Genomic DNA, 24,024 nt, shown 5'->3' with positions numbered 1-24,024 from the left:
TATTATTGATCACTTTCTCTACTCCTCCGCCTCTCTGTCTTTCTCAGATATTCATCAATCGCTTGTTCTTGAGCTGCAGTCACATAATTCAACATATTCACTGCTGTTTGATCATCATAAGTATATTTGACGAAAAAATATTGAATCCATAAATGTATTGAAAAAAATACTGTTGATATACAATAACCAATAAATATTAATGCTCTAATCCAACATTGAGACGTCTCATTATTTTTTAAGTGGTGTTGTTGTCCTTGTTGTTGTTGTTGTTGTTCTTCATTGTGAGATAATGATGATGATGGATCAAGTAAAGCTTGTAATTGTTCTAATTCTTGTTGTTGAATAGGATCAAATGCAGTTATTGATGACGGCAAAGTTAAATCATTAGGATCAGAAGCAGTATTACTAATATTGTTGTTGTTGTTCCATAATTCAGTTTCACGTAATCTATCAATTTCGTTATCTTGATCCATTTAGAAAAGAATAAAGAACCTGAGGAGAAAGTTTATCAAATGTTTATATGATAATCGGTATAAAGACTTTAATTGAAAAAATGGAAATAAGTTGTTGAATAAAATAGAAAGTGGGTCGTCTAAATTTCCAATGTGTGTTAATAATTTAACCTTTGAAATATTTTCTATGTGGAATAGAGAGAGAAAGAGTAAAATAAAAAGTTAAACCAACGGAAAAAGAAAAGAGTGTTGTATGTGGAGAGAGAGAGAGAAGTTGATAATTGTATCAAATAAGCAAAAAACTATAACATTGTAAGATATTGAATTTCATTTCAGGTACTTCGTCTTTCTTATATACTGTTTTGCTTTACTTTCGATGTTGATCCTTTAAGTTAGTAACTTTGCCACTATGGTATCGGAGTTGATGTATATTTACCACTTTCAATTCAAGCATGTGATAAAATGAAAAATTAAAACTCCTGCTGCTGCTGCTGCTGCACTGCTAGAAAAACTACTCAGTTAGGAAATGAATTCCAACAAATGAAAGTAAAGTTCGTTATAAGATTTACTGAGACACACTTTTACTGCAATTATTATTATCTAATTGATCAACGAATAACACACTTTTTTACTAATAATTTAAACAAAAAAGTTATTTATTTATTAAATACATCTCTAATTAAAATTAGGCAGAGTATTGGTAATTTGGGAATTGTTGCAAGTTAGCTTCCAAGTTACCTTTTCTTGACAAGAATTTAACGTAAGCACCATCATCGATAACTTCACCGTTAGTCTTCTTGGCAATATATTCATCTCTGTTCAATGGAGTGAAACCCCATTTCTTAGAAATAATAATTTTTTGTTGACCTGGGAACTTGTATCTAGCTCTTCTTAAACCTTCAATGACAACATCTTTGTTAGAGTCTTTAGTTCTAGCAGACATGATAATTTGACCAATAGAAACTCTGGCAGCTAAACCATGTGGCTTACCCCAAGCACCTCTCATACCTTGTTGCAATCTATCGGCACCGGCACATGACAACATTTTATTGATACGTAAAACGTGGAATGGATGAACTCTGACTCTCAAATGGAATGAATCTCTACCAGAAACTTTGGTAATGTATTTGTTAGCACAGATACGAGCAGCTTCCAAAGCTTCAGATGATAATTGTTCCAATTCATTAGAAACCAAATGAATACATAATGGGAATTCATCAACAGTGGCCTTCTTTCTACCTAAATCGTAGATTCTGATTTTGGCGTCTGGGACAGCTCTATTGTATCTAGATTTTGGGTATGGTTTGTTTTTACAGTATCTGTAACATCTAGCTGGTCTTCTAGCCATTTTGTCTAATATAAAAGAATTATTTGTTAGTATGGATAAAACTTTTTTTTGCAAATATAGTCTTGCAAATAATGAAGAATGTAAATTATTTATGAAATCAAATACTCGGGGAAAAATTATCCTTTTATATATCTGTGGTGGCAATCTAAATATGCAATGTTTTTGGATATTGCTTACAAATCAATAAAATTTTTTCATCTACTCCCTTATAAATAATCTTGCTCTCATTTTGGCCAAAACTATTGCTATGATTTATACCATAATGAACTTAATCCAGTGACATTATTTCATTAATCTCTCCCATTTCTTCATAAATATTAACAATACTATATGGTAGTCTATTGAAACATACCTTCTTTACTTTGGTTAAGTATAGGTCAGGAAAGAGATTTTTTTGAAAATCCAGTTTTTTTTTGTCAATGTGTGAGAAAACGCAACACCAGACAAAATGGAAAATGGCAAAAGGAAAGGAAATGCTTAGTAATGTGGTCGTGTATATGCGCAACAATGGTTTTTTCTCTTGCCAAGTTAGGGCTATAGCCCTAAAATGCGACTTTAAGAGATGATAAATAATGTCGTCATTTGTCTCATCTGTTATTATTAGGGGACAAGCTCATCTCCTCTCATTTTGTTTGTGAAATCATAAAACCTCTAAATCCACTTGATTTAATATATATAGATATACAACAACAGTATTAATAATGGGAAGATATAGTGTTAAAAGATATAAAACCAAAAGAAGAACCAGAGATCTTGATCTTATATATAATGATTTATCTAGTCCCGAATCAATAAATAAATTAAAGAATCAACCATTAGATGAATTAAAACCTGGATTAGGTCAATATTATTGTATACAATGTGCCAAATATTTTGAAAATCAAATAAGTTTGGATCGTCATACTAAATCAAAAATACATAAACGAAGAGTTAAATCATTGAATGAAAGACCATATACTCCATTAGAAGCAGAAGCTGCTGCTGGAGTAAATATGGAAAAATTTATTGCTAGTGTGGAAAAATATAAACAATTGGAAAATGATAAACAAGAAAATAAACATCAGTATGATAAATTAATAAATCAAAAGAAAGATAATTTAGATGCTATAATAACTGGTATACCTTCTGAAGAATTTCAACAACAACAGCAACAACAACAGCAAGAAGAACTACAAGATGCTAATCAAGGGACGGCTATTAATGATCAAGAAGAGGTTATGATGATTGATTAGATTAAACAAGTCACGTTTTAAAATTAAATTATTTAAATATTTATAAAGTGTTTATGATAGAGGTGGACAATGATCAATTTACTAGTTTTATATATCAACTTTTAGATGGATGGGATGAATTATTTGGTATAATTGTTTGCATGCATCTTTTTATTTAATAGATTTAAGTTTAATTCTTTATATCATAGAATATGTCAAGTGGAATCTTAATATATGTATTTAAATTGATAAATATTGGCGTTGTATGGATTTAGGTGTTGTTTAATATTTTGGTTAGTTGCAATTCAATTAAAACTTTCAATATCGAGGGATTTTCTAAATTTCACAAGTACTAAATCAAAACAGGCACCTCTACATCTTGCTCTTTTGCTACTAAGTTGTAAAAACTCAAAAACTAAAAGCACTCAAATTTCCCACTCAAGCAATCAAGTCGAATAAAATAGAATAAATAATTCACAATAAGATAGTGGAATATTCTAGAATCTAGAGCAATTGGGATGTTTTTGAGGTGCTTATATAGGTTATTAGGCAAAACTCATAGTGGTGGCGGTGGCGGTGGCGACGGGCACGGCTTGAAGATTGTTTGTGCGATGAGAATTAAGCCATGCCATGCTTTATTGCTATTGTTGCTATTGTTGCTGCCACTACTACCATCACTAAGTTGTCAAAAAGTGGGCGAGAAAAAAAAAAATAAAGAGTTAATGAGTTCTTTACTTTATTCTTCCTACTTTTTGTTTTGGCACAAATTCTCTCTTTCACTCTTTGTTTCTTTGTTTCTCCTCGTTATTTTTATTTGGGGTGACTGAAATTTTAATCCACTCAAATCATCAATTATTACCACCACTACTTCCTTCAATTAACTAACTACTCTTAAAATTACCAAAGTATGAGATTAAAACTAAAGTCAACCAATGGAGTATCCACCATAACTTTGGATGATTCAAAGAAATTATTTAAAGATTTCCTTATAGATATTCAACAAGATACACAACTACATCAAGATACTTCAGAAAGTGTATCAACAATTAAATTAGGGTTCCCACCTAAACCAATTGACTTATCATATGGACTAGAAACAACTTTAAGCGATAAAAATATCAAAGATGGTGACCAATTGTTAATTGAATTCACTTCATTCAAAAGGAAATCAGTTTCTGAACCTCCATTATCCCCACAACCTTCAGAAAAGAAACCTAATCTACGAGATGATATCCCATCGACTTTTATTGAATCACTTAATAAATACCTAATTCTTCGAAATATTCCGGATGATAATTCCTGTTTATTCAATTCTATATCGTATGCCATATCAGGGTATGATTCATTCAAGAATATTTCTCCACCAGAAGAATTGAGGAAAGTGGTAGTGAATTATATTGAAAAAGATCCCGAATTATATTCTGATTTAATTTTAGGTAGACCTAGAGAAGAATATTGTCGATGGATTATAAAGAAAGATAGTTGGGGGGGTGCTATAGAATTGGGGATATTGGCAGATTGGTTTAATGTTAGAATTGTATGTATAGATATTGAACTGGGGAATTTCATTCGATTTGAAAATGAAAAGGATCATCCAGAAAAATTTATTATATTGATTTATAGTGGGATTCATTATGATGTATTGGCTACTAATGATGAATTGAGTACGGAAAACAAAGACACTGATGTCGCTCAATGGTCCACTGGAGATGTTCAACAAGAAGAAGATATTTTAGCTGCTAGTCAAAAATTATGTAAGTTGTTACAGAGTAAAGATTATGCAACAAATACAACTACATTTAGAGTTAGATGTCTAGATTGTTATCTGGTATTAGTTGGAGAAATGGGTGCTTCTAAACATGCAGAAGAAACAGGGCATCTTAATTTTGGTGAAGTTAAGAAAAGCTAGTTTATAATAGTATAAAATAGATATAGGTTAATATTACGTGAAAACAAGTTGAATAATGATAGATAAAAGTATAATTTGTAATATGAAGTTTATATCAGTAGATGATGTCAAAGATGAGGGGGGGGGGATTATTAAAACTCTAAATTTGGTAAATGTAACCCTGGGGTTGAAGAGACTCAACAATATATAGAAAGAGTATATATAGAAGGTGTATATGTGTTAAAGTGAGACAGTTTATGTGCGCTAAGAAGGGAAGCCAAAGAAAGAGAACAAGAAGAAGAACAAGTAGATGCACACTGCAGTATTGACACACACTATTTACAACAACAACAACAACAGCATCAACACCAAAAAAAAAATTTACGCACTTTCAATATTTCGGACGAAATTTTTCTTTTCTTTTGTTCTTCTTGGAAATTTCTTCTTTTTCTTCTTGATTCTTAATTCTTCCCAAATATCTTCTAACTTCTATATATCAATTCCAAAATTTTTCTTTTTCTTTAAGTAATTTTGAATTATAGATTGTGAAAAGTATTCTAGTTCTTTTAGTTATACTTTTTATTTCCCGCCCCCCCTCCAATAGATCATTTGATATTTAAAGAGAATTTCATTAAAGATATTTTGATTTAGTTTTTTTAAAAGATGTCCAAAACAACTGAAATATTTTGCCGTCTTCCGAAATCAGTAGAGTTAATTCAAGATTTCAAAGATATAACTCCATCACCAAAGGCAAATGCTGAATGCCGTGCAGCCTTATATTCTAAAAATGGTGATTTTTTTGCTTATACTCAACCACAAGAAGTAGTCATATTAGACACTACTGGTGAAGCAAAAGTGTATCATCGTATTGAAATCCCTGAAGTGTTTGACATTTATTTTTCCCCAGAAGGTACATATTTATGTCTTTGGTGTAAACCAATTCAATTAAATAAAGAAAATGGTACTTGGAATAATAATTTAAAGATTTTCAATATTAAAACCAAAACAATTATTGCTGAATGGAGTGCCAAACATCAGAATGCTTGGAAACCACAATTTACTTCTGAAGAAAATCTCTTTGCTAGAAGTATAAATCAAAAGGAAATTCATTTTTTCGAACTTGATCCAACTTCTGATTCTACTGTCAATATAAATCAACCAAGTTTTAAATATAAAGTCAATGATCCTAAAGCTACTTTACAAGCTTTCCAAATATCACCAGGTAGAAATCCTAGTGTTGCCATTTTCATCCCAGAAAAATCAGGTAAACCTGCTAATGTATCAATATACAATATTCCTAATTTCAATCAACCAATTTGTTTTAAAAATTTTTTCAAAGCCGAAAAATGTCAATTGAAATGGAATTCTTTAGGGACAGCATTATTAGCTTTAGCTTCTACAGATCATGATACCACTAATAAATCATATTATGGTGAAACTAATCTTTATTTATTAGGAATTGCTGGATCTTATGATTCAAGAATTGATTTGAAAAGAGAAGGTCCAATTCATGATATTACTTGGTCACCAACTGCTCGTGAATTTGCTGTTAGTTATGGTTATATGCCATCAGAAACTACATTTTTCGATTCTCGAGGTAATGCCATTCATTCATTACCTACAGCTCCAAGAAATACCATTTTATATTCACCTCATGCTAAATTTGTTCTTGTTGCCGGGTTTGGTAATTTACAAGGTACAGTTGATGTTTATGATCGTCAAAATAAATTTTCTAAAGTTGTTACATTTGAAGCATCAAATACTTCTGTTTGTGAATGGTCTCCTTGTGGTAGATTTATATTGACAGCTACTACTTCACCTCGTTTAAGAGTTGATAATGGTTGTAAAATTTGGCATGCTAGTGGGAAATTAATTTATTTGAAAGAATTCCCGGAATTGTTTTCAATTGGTTGGAAACCTCAACCATTGGATTGTTTCCCCCCAATTAGAAATTTAGAACCTGCACCAGAAGCTCATGAATCAACTAAAGAATATTTAGAAAAACGTCAAGCTTTAGCATCAGCTGCTGCTAAAAAACCCGCTGGTGCCTATCGTCCTCCACATGCAAGAGGTGGTGGTGCTGGTAGTGGTAGTGGTGTTGCTTCATCTTTGTATCAAAAAGAATTACAAAATAATTTAAGAAGTAATGGATCAACTCCGTCTCCACCACCAGGATTATCAAGAGCAGCTGGTAATATTCCTCGAGTTAGAACTGTTGTTGGTGCTCCTCCACCAGTTGAAAAAGAAAGTAAAGCTGCTGCCAAAAATAGGAAAAAGAGAGAAGCAAAGAAACAAGCACAAGAAAAGAATAATTCTCCTGCTCCTGAGGCTACCACTTCTGCTTCTCCTGTTCCAGCACAAGCACAAGCTCCAGCTTCTACTCCTGCTCCTACTCCTGCTACTGCTGGTGTTATTGGAGGAGTTGCATCATTAGAAGAGAAAAAAATTAGATCATTATTAAAGAAATTGAGAGCTATTGAACAATTGAAAATGAAACAAGCTTCAGGTGAGACTTTAGAAGACACTCAAGTTATAAAAATTTCTAAAGAAGATGAAATTAGATCCGAATTACAAACATTAGGTTGGAATGAATAGGTTATAGTTGAAGAAATTTTTTTAAGTAATTTTAAAATTATATATTTATTTTGACTGGACAACAACAACAACGTTATTTTTTTTGTAATAACTGTAGAATTGGGAAGAGGAGTTAATGCTAAAACAAGGTTGAATTCTTAGTAGCAAATTTATATTTAGTAAAAATTTCGCATCAAAATTGCAACCAAAAAAAAGCAGCCTTTTGAAGTGATGAAAAATTTTACTTAACAAAGATAAAAACAATAAAGATAGATCAAACTTTTTTGACATAGCGGCAATCACAATATCATTTATCTCACTAACCAATGCCTTCAACTTAGAAAAGTACCTTAGTCTGATAATTACTAGCAAATCTGAAACTACGGACTAAATACTTGTCTCAAACGTTCACTAATCACGTCATTTGGATGTGTAATTGATATAATCGAGCAAAATAACAAGAGACAGACCAACAAGGCTACGAAGAAGCAAGGCATAGTTTTGGAAGTGGAAATCCACTTTTCTAACTTCTTTGTCCAATATAACATCGCCGCCGCCGCCCACCGCCAACAGATCCACTTTTGTTGTGGTCCGAAGAAAATATAAAAGCAATTTCGGATTTTCTGCTTTCAGGAAAAAATTTATTCGTTGTCAAGGCAACCAAAAACAAATTTACACAAAACATATTTTGCTCTTTCACACGACTAAGTAAAACGCCCTGACCAATCAAACAATTATAATGTCATGCCAACTAAAATAACAGCGCACAGATACATATTAATTTATGCATCATCACCGCCACCACCACCATTATCACTATCACTATCACTGCCACTGCCCACTTGCCAAATTTATTTTTTAACCAGCATCATTCTTAAATATGGTTTTCTATTTTTACGTGCACCAATACAAATATTTTTTATTTTATTGATTGCTATTAATAGATTCTGAAATTGGAACAGCACTTTCCTTTTTATTTTTTCAATGGACATTGTCAAGAAATTTACAGGTTGGAATTGAATTGAATGTTAAAGCAAAAAGGAATGTAAGGAATTAAATATCATGGAACTTTGTAGTCCAGGGGGACCCAGTTAGGCAGCGAACGAACAAATTGACATGAATAGGGGGAGGGAGGGATTGTGATTTTGATCCGCCCGTTGGACGACACTAAATCAATAAATTTACCCGTGAACTTTTTTTCAATTTTTTTTTTTTTGATTTTGTACGCGTTCCATTTAACTAACCATTGCCCACGAAGTAAGTAACTAAGTATGTCGTTGCCATGTAAAGATCCCCGAAATAAATTGATAAACAGAGACCAGTTTTAGTGTATAAGAACGAACTTTTCAGATACCGATTGTGTTCTTACTCCTTACATTCTACTCAAAATCACCAACATCATTCTTCTCTGTAGCTGTTGTTAATGTTTTCTTAAACGTTGTTCTTGCCTAATTTTTAGAAATACATGTCAAGGAAAACTTGTAAAGCAGAAGAGAAAAAAAAAAGAAATTGTATAACATTTGTTGCATAAAAAATGTACTGATAACACCCGACACAACCGCCTACACGCCTTATTTTTTTTTCTGAGAGAGTGAGAGAAAGAAAAAAAAAAATTTATACCACGACGACACGGTTCGACAAGAAAACTAAAATAGATTTTAAGGTACCGTGCAAAAGGATTCGCGAAATATGACACGACTTAGCGCGAATGAATAAAGAGCTGAATTCTGTTTATTCACAACCATAAAACAAGTTGAACAGGATACAAATTCAATCAATGGCAGTAGATATGATGGGTCATATACCCAGCAAATAGAAAGGCAATTACAAGCATCCGAATGAAAAACAAATAATACTTCTTGCTTAGTTTTCTTTTGCTTTTTCATACTAGTCGGCAGTCGGCTGAAAAAACAAATTCATTAACACGGTCGCGAGAAAAATCAAAAATCAAAAATATTATTTTTCGATGTAGCCATAGTTTTTTAGTTGTGGTGGGAGGATGTGGATGCGTCGTCGTGGCCCTGGGTGCTTAGACACACACGAAGAAATTGCAATCCAAAGGAAAGGAGGGCAAGGGTCAAACTGTAAATTTTAGTTATATTTTACAAATTAAGTTCATATTGGGAAATTCAGCTGTGGTTACAAAATCAATTCTAAGCCAATTTACACACTCTCGTTTCTTTTTTTTTTGTTTTAGATTTATTTTTTTTCTAACATTTTTGCACGCACCCAACACCATACAAATAATCTCAGCATGTAATTTTTTTTTTTCTATATATCGTCTCTCTGTCTACAATTTCAGTTAGTTAGTTGGTAGTAGTAGTTATTTTATGGAACCATCTGTTGGTTGGATTTTTCTTTTTTTGCATAACAGTTTAGGCTTAAGTTGCTCCTCCTATAAATTTTTTAGATGCAAGATATATTTGTGTTACTTTTAATGAGTTTCTATTTAGTTCTGTTTCATATTATATGTAATTTGAATTTGGATTTTGATTGTATGGAATCTTGATTTCCCTTTTTCCCTTTCACGAAGGTTCCCTTTTTGATTTGACTTTGATTCTTCTTTTTTTTTTATTTTTTTTTTTTCCAAATCTTTTATAACTTCTTTTTCTTCTTCTTCCTTTCTATTCTTATAATCAAATCGTTATCCCAAACATCTACAATATTCATTAACCTATTACCCTCCCATTGATCATCTTTTTTTAAAAGTATTATCACCTTTCATTCGCTTTATTCAATTACAAGAGGTTTGAAAAGAACATAAAAAAAGGTATGTAACGTTTATTTGTTAAAATCCAACTCTTTTAGAAAGAAAAAGAAAAAGTTATTATTTTGAAGTTTCCATAATGTGAGCATTTGAATAAGGAAAGTAAATATATCACCAATCCATAATCAATTTATCCAACAGCACAACAGCTCGAGATCTTGTTTTATTGTATGTCAAATGTTGTGAGATTGTATAAAGACATCCATCGAAAGAGAGTCGCCAAAAAAAATACAAGACGAGATTCGTGGTATATTATGGTAGTGTGCATCATAACCATACTTTTAAAACATAGCCTCGATTCACAGATCTTGGTGTTTTGTTCAGTTCAAAAAAACTACAACATCAGTTTTGAATTACTACAATCGTATCAACATCATTTCATACTTCATACTTTGGAATACTTGATAGAATTATCAAACATTTAGATAAAGACAGGTTTCCTCAAGTTGTTTTTTTAAGATTTTAAAGAGAATTCTAAAATTAGCAAAAAAAAATTGTGTGTGCGTGTGAGTTGGTAAAAGAAACGAAAAAAAAGCAATTTTTACATTTGCTATCTTCAGTTTTAAGGCATTTGATTACCCAATTTGAAATAAGTCCAAAAGATATCCATTTAAAACAAACAGTATTTCCTGTATTTATCAATTTATCAAAGAATCTAGCATTCATATATAATCAATCTAACTTCTTGGTGTTTAAGAAATCCTCCTACTACTCACAAATCTCGAGCAAAATTTTTTTTTTGTTTGATCTCATACGATTTCAGGTACAATTTTTTTAAAAGGAAAAAGTTTGCAATATCTTACATAATTTGGATTGCTGTTTTTATTATAGGGTCAGATTCACATTTCCAGATCTCAATAGAAACCCAGTTTCCCATTAATTTAAGAGATATCAGTTTATTTCGATTACAAATTGAGTTGTCACAACTACGTTTCACATATACTATTATTTCAATTTCCCATCATTGCAACAACAAACGAAAAATTAATTCTTGATTTTGCTGTTTTTTTTTTTGAACAAAAAGCACACAAACATACACACAACACACACAATACATTTAATAACAACAATTTTCAAAATAATAATAACTTTTCCTTTTTCTTTTAATTTCCCCCCTTCTTTTTTTTTAAATATTAAAAACCAACACCCAACTGATATACTAACTTATCTTTTTTTTCAAATTAGATGTCGTATAACGATAATAATAATCATTATTACGACCCTAATCAACAGGGCGGTATGCCACCTCATCAAGGAGGAGAAGGGTATTACCAACAACAGTATGATGATATGGGTCAACAACCACACCAACAAGATTATTACGATCCAAATGCTCAATATCAACAACAACCATATGACATGGATGGATATCAAGACCAAGCCAACTATGGTGGTCAACCAATGAATGCCCAGGGTTATAATGCTGACCCAGAAGCCTTTTCTGACTTTAGTTATGGTGGTCAAACTCCTGGAACTCCTGGTTATGATCAATACGGTACTCAATACACCCCATCTCAAATGAGTTATGGTGGTGATCCAAGATCTTCTGGTGCTTCAACACCAATTTATGGTGGTCAAGGTCAAGGTTACGATCCAACTCAATTCAATATGTCATCGAACTTGCCATATCCAGCTTGGTCTGCTGATCCTCAAGCTCCAATTAAGATTGAACACATCGAAGATATTTTCATTGATTTGACTAATAAATTTGGTTTCCAAAGAGATTCTATGAGAAACATGTTTGATTACTTTATGACATTGTTGGACTCGAGATCTTCCCGTATGTCACCAGCTCAGGCCTTGTTGAGTTTACATGCTGATTATATTGGTGGTGACAATGCCAATTATAGAAAATGGTATTTTTCTTCACAACAAGATTTGGATGATTCCTTAGGTTTTGCTAATATGACTTTAGGTAAAATTGGTAGAAAAGCCAGAAAAGCTTCCAAGAAATCCAAAAAAGCTAGAAAAGCTGCTGAAGAACATGGTCAAGATGTCGATGCTCTTGCTAATGAATTAGAAGGTGATTATTCATTGGAAGCCGCTGAAATCAGATGGAAAGCCAAGATGAACTCTTTGACTCCAGAAGAAAGAGTAAGAGACCTTGCTCTTTATTTGTTGATATGGGGTGAAGCCAATCAAGTTCGTTTTACTCCTGAATGTTTGTGTTACATTTACAAATCTGCCACTGATTATTTAAATTCTCCATTGTGTCAACAAAGACAAGAACCAGTGCCTGAAGGTGATTACTTGAACCGTGTGATCACTCCACTTTACAGATTCATCAGATCTCAAGTTTATGAAATTTATGATGGAAGATTTGTCAAGCGTGAAAAAGACCACAACAAGGTCATTGGTTATGATGATGTCAATCAATTGTTTTGGTACCCAGAAGGTATTTCCAGAATTATTTTTGAAGATGGAACCAGATTGGTTGATATCCCTCAAGAAGAACGTTTCTTGAAATTAGGTGAAGTTGAATGGAAGAATGTTTTCTTCAAAACTTATAAGGAAATCAGAACCTGGTTGCATTTCGTTACCAATTTTAATAGAATCTGGATTATCCATGGTACCATCTACTGGATGTACACTGCTTACAACTCCCCAACCTTGTATACTAAACATTATGTCCAAACCATAAATCAACAACCACTTGCTTCGTCAAGATGGGCTGCTTGTGCCATTGGTGGTGTTCTTGCTTCATTTATTCAAATTCTTGCCACACTTTTCGAATGGATTTTCGTGCCTAGAGAATGGGCCGGTGCTCAACATTTGAGTCGTCGTATGCTATTTTTGGTGTTAATTTTCTTACTCAATTTGGTTCCACCAGTTTATACATTCCAAATTACCAAATTGGTGATTTATTCGAAATCGGCATATGCTGTGTCGATTGTTGGATTTTTCATTGCTGTGGCCACTTTAGTATTCTTTGCCGTCATGCCATTGGGTGGTTTATTCACTTCATACATGAACAAGAGATCAAGAAGATATATTGCATCACAAACATTTACTGCCAACTACATTAAATTGAAAGGTTTAGATATGTGGATGTCTTATTTGTTATGGTTTTTGGTTTTCCTTGCCAAATTGGTTGAATCTTATTTCTTCTTGACATTGTCTTTAAGAGATCCTATTAGAAACTTGTCGACCATGACAATGAGATGTGTTGGTGAAGTTTGGTACAAAGATATTGTTTGTAGAAACCAAGCCAAGATTGTCTTGGGGTTGATGTATCTTGTTGATTTGTTATTGTTCTTTTTGGATACTTATATGTGGTACATTATTTGTAACTGTATCTTCTCCATTGGTCGTTCATTCTATTTGGGTATTTCCATTTTGACTCCTTGGAGAAACATTTTCACCAGATTGCCAAAGAGAATTTATTCCAAGATTTTAGCTACCACGGAAATGGAAATCAAATATAAACCTAAAGTTTTGATTTCACAAATTTGGAATGCCATTGTTATTTCCATGTACAGAGAACATTTGTTAGCCATTGATCACGTTCAAAAATTATTGTATCATCAAGTCCCATCTGAAATTGAAGGTAAGAGAACTTTGAGAGCTCCAACTTTCTTTGTTTCTCAAGATGACAACAATTTTGAAACGGAATTTTTCCCAAGAAATTCTGAAGCTGAAAGAAGAATTTCATTTTTCGCTCAATCTTTGGCTACACCAATGCCAGAACCATTACCAGTTGATAATATGCCAACTTTTACTGTTTTCACTCCTCATTATTCGGAAAAGATTTTGTTATCTTTGAGAGAAATCATTAGAGAAGATGATCAATTCTCAAGAGTGACATTATTGGAATATTTGAAACAATTACATCCAGTTGAATGGGATTGTTTTGTTAAGGACACCAAGATTTTGGCTGAAGAAACTGCTGCTTATGAAAATGGTGATGATTCTGAAAAATTATCTGAAGATGGATTGAAATCCAAGATTGATGATTTACCATTCTATTGTATTGGTTTCAAGTCTGCCGCCCCTGAATATACTTTAAGAACAAGAATTTGGGCTTCATTGAGATCCCAAACTTTGTACAGAACTGTATCTGGGTTTATGAATTATGCCAGAGCCATTAAATTGTTATACAGAGTGGAAAACCCAGAATTGGTTCAATATTTCGGTGGTGATCCTGAAGGATTAGAATTAGCTTTAGAAAGAATGGCCAGAAGAAAGTTTAGATTTTTGGTTTCTATGCAAAGATTGTCTAAATTCAAAGATGATGAAATGGAAAATGCTGAGTTCTTATTGCGTGCTTACCCTGATTTGCAAATTGCTTACTTGGATGAAGAACCGGCTTTGAATGAGGACGAGGAACCAAGAGTATACTCTGCCTTGATTGATGGTCATTGTGAAATGTTAGAAAATGGTAGACGTCGTCCTAAATTCAGAGTTCAATTGTCTGGTAATCCAATTTTGGGTGATGGTAAATCTGATAATCAAAATCATGCGGTTATTTTCCATAGAGGTGAATATATTCAATTGATTGATGCTAATCAAGATAATTATTTGGAAGAATGTTTGAAGATTAGATCAGTTTTGGCTGAATTTGAAGAAATGAATGTTGAACATGTTAATCCATATGCACCAAATTTGAAATCTGAAGATAATAACACCAAGAAGGATCCAGTGGCATTTTTGGGTGCTAGAGAATATATTTTCTCAGAAAATTCTGGTGTTTTGGGTGATGTTGCTGCTGGTAAAGAACAAACTTTTGGTACATTGTTTGCAAGAACTTTGGCACAAATTGGAGGTAAATTGCATTATGGTCATCCGGATTTTTTGAATGCTACATTTATGTTAACTAGAGGTGGTGTTTCTAAAGCACAAAAGGGTTTACATTTGAATGAAGATATTTATGCTGGTATGAATGCCATGATGAGAGGTGGTAAAATCAAGCATTGTGAATATTATCAATGTGGTAAAGGTAGAGATTTAGGTTTTGGATCCATTTTGAATTTCACCACCAAGATTGGTGCTGGTATGGGAGAACAAATGCTTTCAAGAGAATATTTCTATTTGGGTACTCAACTTCCATTGGATAGATTTTTGTCATTTTACTATGGTCATCCAGGTTTCCATATTAATAACTTGTTTATTCAATTGTCTTTACAAGTGTTTATTTTGGTGTTGGCTAACTTGAATTCATTAGCTCATGAAGCTATCATGTGTTCTTACAACAAAGATGTCCCAGTTACTGATGTTTTGTATCCATTTGGTTGTTACAATATTGCTCCTGCCGTTGATTGGATTAGACGTTATACTTTGTCTATTTTCATTGTTTTCTTCATTTCTTTCATTCCATTGGTTGTACAAGAATTGATTGAAAGAGGGGTATGGAAAGCGTTCCAAAGATTTGTTAGACATTTTATTTCCATGTCACCATTTTTCGAAGTTTTCGTTGCCCAAATTTATTCATCATCGGTTTTCACTGATTTGACCGTTGGTGGTGCTAGATATATTTCCACTGGTAGAGGTTTTGCCACTTCAAGAATTCCATTTTCAATCTTGTATTCACGTTTTGCTGATTCATCCATTTATATGGGAGCAAGATTGATGTTGATTTTATTATTTGGTACAGTTTCTCATTGGCAAGCACCATTATTATGGTTCTGGGCTTCATTATCGGCTTTAATGTTCTCCCCATTCATTTTCAATCCTCATCAATTTGCTTGGGAAGACTTTTTCCTTGATTACAGAGATTTCATTAGATGGTTATCTAGAGGTAACACTAAATGGCACAGAAACTCATGGATTGGTTATGTTAGACTTTCTAGATCACGTATCACTGGTTTCAAACGTAAGTTGACTGGTGATGTTTCTGAAAAAGCTGCTGGTGATGCTTCAAGAGCTCATAGATCCAATGTTTTGTTTGCTGATTTCTTACCAACATTGATTTATACTGCTGGTCTTTATGTTGCTTATACTTTTATTAATGCTCAAACTGGGGTTACTAGTTATCCATATGAAATCAATGGATCTACTGATCCACAACCAGTTAATTCTACTTTGAGACTTATTATTTGTGCTTTAGCTCCAGTTGTTATTGATATGGGATGCTTAGGTGTTTGTCTTGCCATGGCATGTTGTGCTGGTCCAATGTTAGGATTATGTTGTAAAAAGACTGGTGCTGTTATTGCTGGTGTTGCCCATGGTGTTGCCGTCATTGTTCATATTATTTTCTTTATTGTTATGTGGGTCACTGAAGGTTTCAATTTTGCCAGATTAATGTTGGGTATTGCCACCATGATTTATGTTCAAAGATTATTATTCAAGTTTTTGACATTATGTTTCTTGACTAGAGAATTTAAGAATGATAAAGCCAATACTGCTTTCTGGACTGGTAAATGGTATAATACTGGTATGGGATGGATGGCTTTTACTCAACCATCTCGTGAATTTGTTGCTAAAATCATTGAAATGTCGGAATTTGCTGGTGATTTCGTTTTGGCACATATTATTTTATTCTGTCAATTACCATTTTTGTTTATTCCATTAGTTGATAGATGGCATTCAATGATGTTATTCTGGTTGAAACCATCAAGATTAATTAGACCACCAATTTATTCTTTGAAACAAGCCAGATTAAGAAAGAGAATGGTGAGAAAATATTGTGTTTTATATTTTGCCGTGTTGATATTATTTATTGTCATTATTGTTGCACCAGCGGTTGCTTCGGGACAAATTCCTGTTGATCAATTTGCCAATATTGGTGGATCTGGTTCTATTGCTGATGGATTATTCCAACCAAGAAATGTCAGTAATAATGATACTGGTAATCATAGACCAAAAACCTACACTTGGAGTTATTTGAGTACTCGTTTTACTGGAACTACCACCCCTTATTCTACAAATCCATTCAGAGTTTAAGAGTTTAAGAGATTAAGTGGGGGGCGGAAGTGGTTTATTCATTTATAATTATTTCATTTATTCATAAATTTTGGTTTTTGTTTTTTTTTAAGAATTTTTTTTTTGAAAAGAAGAAAAGAAAATAAAAAACAGTAAAACGGGGGAAAGGATTATTTCCAAATGTAACTTTATATATTAGTTTTTGTTTTTTCTTTTTTTTTTTCATATTATATTATTATATTATCATTATTATTATTATTACACAGTTGTTTTTATATATATACATAAATATATTACTTGTTTTTATCTATCTATCTATCTATCTATCTATATGTATACAGTATTTTTTGTTTGTTTGTTTTATTTGTTATGTAATTGTAGGTTTGTTAGTTGGTGGTGGTGGTGGTGGGTGGTCTGATAATAGGAGGAGGGGGAGTGATGGAAGAGTAACAAAGTCGCGATAGTTGTTTTCAAAATTTTTTTTTTTCTCTAACAATAGAAAAAGTTGTACACCCGAACACGACCATAAAAGATTTATTAAACAACAACGACAAAGTCAAAAAAAAAAAAAGCACGGAATACTGAATCAAAGTTATATACTATACCAACCCATACAAAGAGTAAACAATAACAACAACAATAACAGAAGATACTAATTCAATTTCTATAAAACATACCAAATCTACCAAGTCTACTAGTTTTTCAATTAATTGCAAATTTTTTTTTTTTTTGTTTTTTGGGAAGAGGGTTGAGACATTATAGATTATGAGTATTTTAAGAGGACATAAATTACCAAAATCATCCAAGATTTTACTTGGATTATTAACTGGAATATCAATATTATTATTAGTATTAAAATATCAACAATTTCAATCATTACAATCATCACTGGAGGAAATCAAACTTCATGATGTTAAAATTTCTTTTATTCAATTAATTCCAAGATCAACCATATATAACCCTTGGGTTCTAATTTTGTCAATATTTGCTGAAATTAGTATAATATCATTTATATTTTCATTTGTGGTGTTATATATTGGTAGTAAATTTGCTGAAAGATTTTGGGGTAATTATTTAGAAGTAATAAAATTTGTGATTATAGTTGGTAGTATAACTAATTTAATCACGGTGATAATTGCTATTATTTCGAATATTATTAGACAAGATGGTAAAAATATGGATCAACCATTAGGTGGAGGAATATCGTATTATTTTGGATTTTTGGTGGTTTGTAAACAATTGATTCCGGAACATAATATTGTTTTATTTCAAGGTTTAATTAATTTTAGAGTGAAACATGTTCCATTTGCTTTAATAATATTCCTTAGTTTATGGTCAATTATTATTAGTCAATCATTATATCCTGCTATTCCTTCAATTGGTAGTTTTTTCGTATCATATTTTTATTTAAGATTTTTCCAATCATTAAATACTGAACCTACATTACCCATAGCAACAACAACAACATCAACAACAACAACAAATAGTGGTAATAATGGTTCTTCCATTGATATGCAAAATAGTTCTATTATGATTGGTGATGCTTCAGATACATTTCAATTGATTGATTTCTTCCCACAAGTGACTAGACCAATATTAACCCCAATTTTCCAACATGGATATGATATTTCCGTGTTTTTAGGTATTATTACTCCATTTAATGATGAAATTGTTGAACAAAGTAATTTACGAGCACAAAAGAGACAAGAACAAACTAATCAAACTCAAAAGAATGTTGCTAAATCAGTAGCTGAAAGACGTAGACAAGTGGCTTTACAAGTGATTGAAGATAGAATTAATAAAGAAACTGCTGCAAATGGTGCCGTGACCAATCAATAGTAAAATGAAGGTTACTTTTAATAGAATGATTTTACTAGTGTCCCTTGCTTGATAAGTGAATATTGTAGTCTTATATATATATATATATGTCGTATAGTTTTATGAAAAGCTTAAAGAAAAAAATGTAATAAAATGTATCATTAGTAGTAGTGAATAACCAATCATGAGAATGGAGATGTGTTGAGATGTGTTGGAGATTAATTTCCGATGGTAGAAAACACTCCATTCAGTGTGCCAGATTAGAACGAGTAGGTCCACTGGGATACGTCCAACACGAGGTAGGACTGGGAGACCAAAAAAAAAAAAATAATTTAAAAAAGGGGGGCGGGGGGGTAGACTGGGTATTGTTATTGTTAATTAGTTGTGTGTGTGTGTGCCTGTGTGTGTGTGTTGCTAATTTTATAAAGAAATTTCTCTCTCTCTCTCTCTTTTGTAAAAGTGTAAACAAAAACAATGAACGAACCGAACGATGACGAAGGAAAAAAAAATTTTATAGAATTTCTACTGATCAAAAATTTTACTTCTTTAGATTCAACAACAACCACATCAACAACATCAACAAAGTGGCTTTGATCTTCCTTTCCTAATTTGGTTACTATTATAGACTTCAACAACAACAACCAATAGGAATATCTTATCCTTGAAGATATTTGATTTTGTTTTACACACACTGATCCTTTTTTTTATTTTTATTTTTATTTTTATTTTTTGTTTCACACTTCATCTAGCCACCACCACCCCTTCAATATAAACAGGCTTTCAAATCATGTTTGGAGTTGGTAAATCTGGAACTTTTAAACCAAAATATGGTAAAAACAACCCATCATCAACGTCATTTTTACCACTACCTGCAACATTTCATCAAATTAATCGAAAGAAACGATTACCACTAATATTAATTGTATTATTTATTATATGGTATATTTTTTTCAATTCATTTTTATCACCATTTTCATATTTATTTTCTAAATCAATTTCAAAAATTCATTATCCTCAAGCTCATCCATTAACTAGTACTCAACTTATAGAAACTTCATCCAAATATATTTATCCCCCCATTGAACATGCCCCATTATTAAAACAATTAACCACGAGGAAATTATTTATAGAACATACATATAAAGAAAATGGAATTGATAAAACTGGGATTAAATCATTGAATTTTTTAGATGATCCTCATGAAAATTTACAAAAAGCTAAAGAAAAGGAAGAAAATGATAATCTGCCATTAAATGCTGCTAAAAATTATTTCAAAAATCAAGATAAAATTGTTTTTAAACCTAAATCAGGTTCTTCTTCTTCTTCTTCTTCAAAATATCCAGAATTAGTGATTGTTACTGCTGTTGATTTTAATAAATATTCATTAGATGGATTGACTAAAATTGTTCAAAATCGAGTAGATTATGCTCATTTACAAAATTATGGAGTTTATGTAAGATGGTCAGAAGAATTTTTACCAATACTTAATAATTTCCAATATTTAGAAGATAAAGAACGAGCTAAATGGATTCGAGTTTATTGTATGAAAGCTGCTATGTTTGCCTTTCCGAAAACAAAATGGTTTTGGTATTTAGATGAAAATGGATTAATTATGAATATGAATATAAATATTCATGATTATATGTTAAAACCAGAAATTTTAAATTCAATAATGTTAAGAGATTTACCTTTAATACCACCAGATGGAATTATTAAAACTTATAAAAATGCTCGAGCTGATTCAATTCGATTTATATTAACTCAATCAAATCAAAAAATTGAAACTAATTCATTTTTAATGAAAAATGATTATATTGGGAAATCAATGATTGATATATGGGGTGATAATCTTTTTTTCCAATATCCGAATTTTCCTTATGGACCAGATTCAGCTTTAACTCATATTTTACAATGGCATCCTTTTATTTTAAGTAAAACTACTATTGTTCCAATTAAAACTATTGCTGCTAGTCATAAATTTAAAGATAATGGTTTACCTGGTAATCTGATTTATGAAGATGGAGATTTTGTTGCTCAATGGAGTGATTGTAATAATCCAAGTGAATGTGAAAATATTTTAAATATTTATTATAATAAATTGAAAAAAACCCCAAAATCATAGTATAAGGGAAAGCATACTAAAAAGAAAAGAGATATTTATATATATATATATATATATATATCTGTATATTTGAATAGATTAAATAAATGAAAAAAAAAAAGAGCAAGTAAATATTTAATCATTATTACCAACAAGTCAAGATGGTAAAGCAGAATAGTGGGACCCCCACCTTACTACTACTTCCCAGTCCTTCTTAAGCTTATATTTCCTCTCTATTTAATACACATACACATACAATTCTAGACTTATACAATACACACTTATAAACGGCCACCACTTTAAAAATACGTTTACAACCATGATAAATAGGTGGGCTATACCCACCACCACCCCCCCATTCTTAAAAATCATTCAATGACAATCGTTGTATTCGTTGTAATAAATCATCAGGAATATTATTATTATCATCATCAACACCACCGCTACCATTGCTATCACTTTTAAGTATGATTTGTCGGATTTTTTCCCAATTTTGAATAATTCGATTCATTTTAATCAATTGAAATTCATTTTCATAATTAACCGTTGGAATAGTTTGTTTAATTTGGAAAAAAATTATAAAATAAGCTAATTCTCTAAATGATGAATGTTCACTATATGGAACTGAATATAATCGATATAAATCAGGATCTGTCTTGGTTTTGGTCTTGGTTTTAGTCTTGGTATTGGTCTTAGTCTTTCTTTTGGTGCTATTTGGTGTTGTTGTTGGTATTTGTGATAATATATCATTGATATAATTAAATGATGGTTGATTTTCCATCATGGTTATAGTTTGTTCCAATTGAGAAATTAACAAATCATCAGTTCCACCACCACCACCACTACCAGTTTCATCGTTTTCTATTTCTTCTTTTTGTTGTTGTTGTTGTTGATTTGGTTTTTTTGTATTGGCTATCTTACTATAACTCCATCCAGTTGGACAAAGACCAATACATCGTTCGAAAAATTGATAATATTTATTATGATTAAAATATTTACTCAATTCTTCATTATTAGAAACTAATGTCATTGGAACTAAATGAATCATACAATCACTATCGTTTGTATCGTTGATGTTACCAAATTCTTTTTCAATTGTCATTACCAGATTTAAATAATCATTTTTATAAGTTTTAAAAATTTCAAATTTATCTTTACGTGAACCAATACTCAGTAAATAAATTAAACAATTATTTAAACGTTTCAGAATTGATATAGCTAATTTTTCTTTGCCAATTATATAAGTACCAATAACTATTAAAAATTTCTTCTTCCTGATAGGCCTTGTTAATCCATTTTTTGAGGTTGAGGAGGTGGTACAAAAATCAGTTATTCTTGATTGAGTGAAATTTCCAAACCAATTTGAAAATAAATTACTGGTCGTTTTTTTTTGTTCATCTTTATTTATTTCTTGTTGAATTAAATCTTGAAATAAATTAGCCATTATTTCACAAACTAATTCTTGTTTTGGTAAATTATGTTTTGGTGACATATAAGTAGTATCCAAATATACTTTATCAATCAGTTGTAACAAATTATTCTTTGAATGAGTCAAGCTGAATGGCCTTAATATTGGATGATTTAAAATTTCCATATTAACTCGAAAATCTCCACAATGTAATATTCGATAAATTTTATTATCAATACCAATTGATTCAAAAAAAAAAATCGCTGCTCCAGGACAATGATTTGCCGTGATTGGGGTAACATATAATCCTGGTGTCATATCATTTGATTCCATTTCTTCTTCTTCTTCTTCTTCTTCTTCCTCCTCGTCATCTTCTTTCTCAGTGTAGCTTTTAATTTTATACCTTGTATCTAATTCTAAATGTTTAATAAATCGAGGATCTATAGAATATCTTAAAGTTAATAATCTCCCCGTTATACCAGTACAATAAATGATTTTCTTATATATTGAATCATCATCAAAATCAAAAGTTTGGTTATTAAAAGCATCTTCATCATTTCCAAATACTCTTTCATAAGCCCATTTTTTCGAAATTCCACCATAATGATCAGCATGAAAATGAGTTAAAAAATATTGATTTATAGTATCATGAGGTGCAAAACAAAATGCATCAACTGCCACTTGATAAATCAAGGATGAAGATGAAGATGAAGAAGGTTCTTGAGTTAATGGGAATGTCATGATTTTAAGTGATGGAATTGGTTTCTTTTTAACATGCTTTATACTTGTTGGTGGCTTAATAATCTTAGGTTGATCAATAAAAGTGGTATTGATATTGGTATTGGTATTGATATTGGTTTTGCTGCTATTCTTGAATTCTCTATTGATATATTTCAGTTTATTTTCAGGATCGATTTTCCGTTTCTTTTTAATTAAACTATTTGTTTTCTCAGTTGAACTTGATGAAGAAGAAGACGACGACGATGATGATATTAATATTGATGATAATGAATTGTTAAATTCTCGTTTTGGTACTACTGTTTCCATCATAGTTTCTTCTGATTTTACTTCTGATATTTCTCTTTTCACAGGTATAGTGGTTGTTGTTGTTGTTGTTGTGGTAGTAGTAGTAGTGGTGTTGGTGGTGCTGGTGGACGTCGCCTTTTCAACAAATGTGACGCGTACTAAACATGTATCTACATGATCAGTTCGTTCACGTAAATCTAAATGAGTTATACCTTCATTACATATAGGACAATACACTATTGATGAGTTTTCAGTAGTAGTATTAGTTATAGTTTCTGATTTGATAGTTACAACTTGGGATGATCTGTTGGGTTGCCGTTGCCGTTGCTGTTGCTGTTGCCGTTGTTGGGTGGTAAAATCTAATATAGATCTTTGTTGCTTTTGTTTTACCTCTATAAGTTCTTTCTTTATACGGGGCATAATTTTGACTAGTATATGTTTATATCATTATTGAATATAGTTGAATATATTAAGTGAGTTGGTATAGGATACGTTTAATAGCAATCAAGAGTAAGCAGGGGTTTTGATAAGTAAAAAAAAAAAAAGAAAAATTGTAAATCAAATGAGAGAACA

General features: G+C 31.5%; 9 protein-coding genes across 9 annotated transcripts; 6 read left to right on the top strand and 3 right to left on the bottom strand. All coding sequences in view use genetic code 12, as the record gives it.

Annotated features, from left to right (window-relative positions):
- Positions 1 to 2: 2 nt before the first annotated feature.
- CAALFM_C102470WA (uncharacterized protein) lies at positions 3 to 473 on the bottom strand (the record flags this gene model as incomplete). The annotated part of the gene is made up of 1 exon (XM_716342.1): positions 3 to 473. One exon carries the CDS (start codon positions 471 to 473, stop codon positions 3 to 5), a length of 471 nt encoding a protein of 156 aa, XP_721435.1.
- A 664-nt stretch (positions 474 to 1,137) lies between these two features.
- Positions 1,138 to 1,800, bottom strand: RPL10 (60S ribosomal protein uL16; the record flags this gene model as incomplete). Its single annotated transcript, XM_716341.2, has 1 exon — positions 1,138 to 1,800. The coding sequence occupies one exon, from the start codon at positions 1,798 to 1,800 to the stop codon at positions 1,138 to 1,140; it is 663 nt and encodes a 220-aa protein (XP_721434.1).
- Positions 1,801 to 2,501: 701 nt separating this feature from the next.
- CAALFM_C102450CA (uncharacterized protein) lies at positions 2,502 to 3,032 on the top strand (the record flags this gene model as incomplete). The annotated part of the gene is made up of 1 exon (XM_716340.2): positions 2,502 to 3,032. The coding sequence occupies one exon, from the start codon at positions 2,502 to 2,504 to the stop codon at positions 3,030 to 3,032; it is 531 nt and encodes a 176-aa protein (XP_721433.2).
- Positions 3,033 to 3,918: 886 nt separating this feature from the next.
- CAALFM_C102440CA (ubiquitin-specific protease) lies at positions 3,919 to 4,920 on the top strand (the record flags this gene model as incomplete). Its single annotated transcript, XM_716339.2, has 1 exon — positions 3,919 to 4,920. The coding sequence occupies one exon, from the start codon at positions 3,919 to 3,921 to the stop codon at positions 4,918 to 4,920; it is 1,002 nt and encodes a 333-aa protein (XP_721432.2).
- A 642-nt stretch (positions 4,921 to 5,562) lies between these two features.
- CAALFM_C102430CA (uncharacterized protein) lies at positions 5,563 to 7,494 on the top strand (the record flags this gene model as incomplete). Its single annotated transcript, XM_716337.2, has 1 exon — positions 5,563 to 7,494. The coding sequence occupies one exon, from the start codon at positions 5,563 to 5,565 to the stop codon at positions 7,492 to 7,494; it is 1,932 nt and encodes a 643-aa protein (XP_721430.2).
- A 3,931-nt stretch (positions 7,495 to 11,425) lies between these two features.
- Positions 11,426 to 17,119, top strand: GSC1 (1,3-beta-glucan synthase; the record flags this gene model as incomplete). The annotated part of the gene is made up of 1 exon (XM_716336.2): positions 11,426 to 17,119. The coding sequence occupies one exon, from the start codon at positions 11,426 to 11,428 to the stop codon at positions 17,117 to 17,119; it is 5,694 nt and encodes a 1,897-aa protein (XP_721429.2).
- A 744-nt stretch (positions 17,120 to 17,863) lies between these two features.
- On the top strand, positions 17,864 to 18,937 carry CAALFM_C102410CA (uncharacterized protein; the record flags this gene model as incomplete). The annotated part of the gene is made up of 1 exon (XM_716335.2): positions 17,864 to 18,937. The coding sequence occupies one exon, from the start codon at positions 17,864 to 17,866 to the stop codon at positions 18,935 to 18,937; it is 1,074 nt and encodes a 357-aa protein (XP_721428.2).
- A 766-nt stretch (positions 18,938 to 19,703) lies between these two features.
- Positions 19,704 to 21,038, top strand: MNN11 (alpha-1,6-mannosyltransferase; the record flags this gene model as incomplete). Its single annotated transcript, XM_716334.2, has 1 exon — positions 19,704 to 21,038. The coding sequence occupies one exon, from the start codon at positions 19,704 to 19,706 to the stop codon at positions 21,036 to 21,038; it is 1,335 nt and encodes a 444-aa protein (XP_721427.2).
- A 340-nt stretch (positions 21,039 to 21,378) lies between these two features.
- On the bottom strand, positions 21,379 to 23,871 carry CAALFM_C102390WA (DNA cross-link repair protein PSO2; the record flags this gene model as incomplete). Its single annotated transcript, XM_716333.2, has 1 exon — positions 21,379 to 23,871. One exon carries the CDS (start codon positions 23,869 to 23,871, stop codon positions 21,379 to 21,381), a length of 2,493 nt encoding a protein of 830 aa, XP_721426.2.
- Positions 23,872 to 24,024: the final 153 nt, after the last annotated feature.

The sequence above is a fragment of the Candida albicans genome, chromosome 1 (assembly GCF_000182965.3).
Source record: "Candida albicans SC5314 chromosome 1, complete sequence".
Classification (NCBI taxonomy): domain Eukaryota; kingdom Fungi; phylum Ascomycota; class Pichiomycetes; order Serinales; family Debaryomycetaceae; genus Candida; species Candida albicans.
The sequence above is the reverse complement of the archived record's forward strand: the minus strand, read 5'-3'. Positions and strand labels throughout refer to the sequence as shown.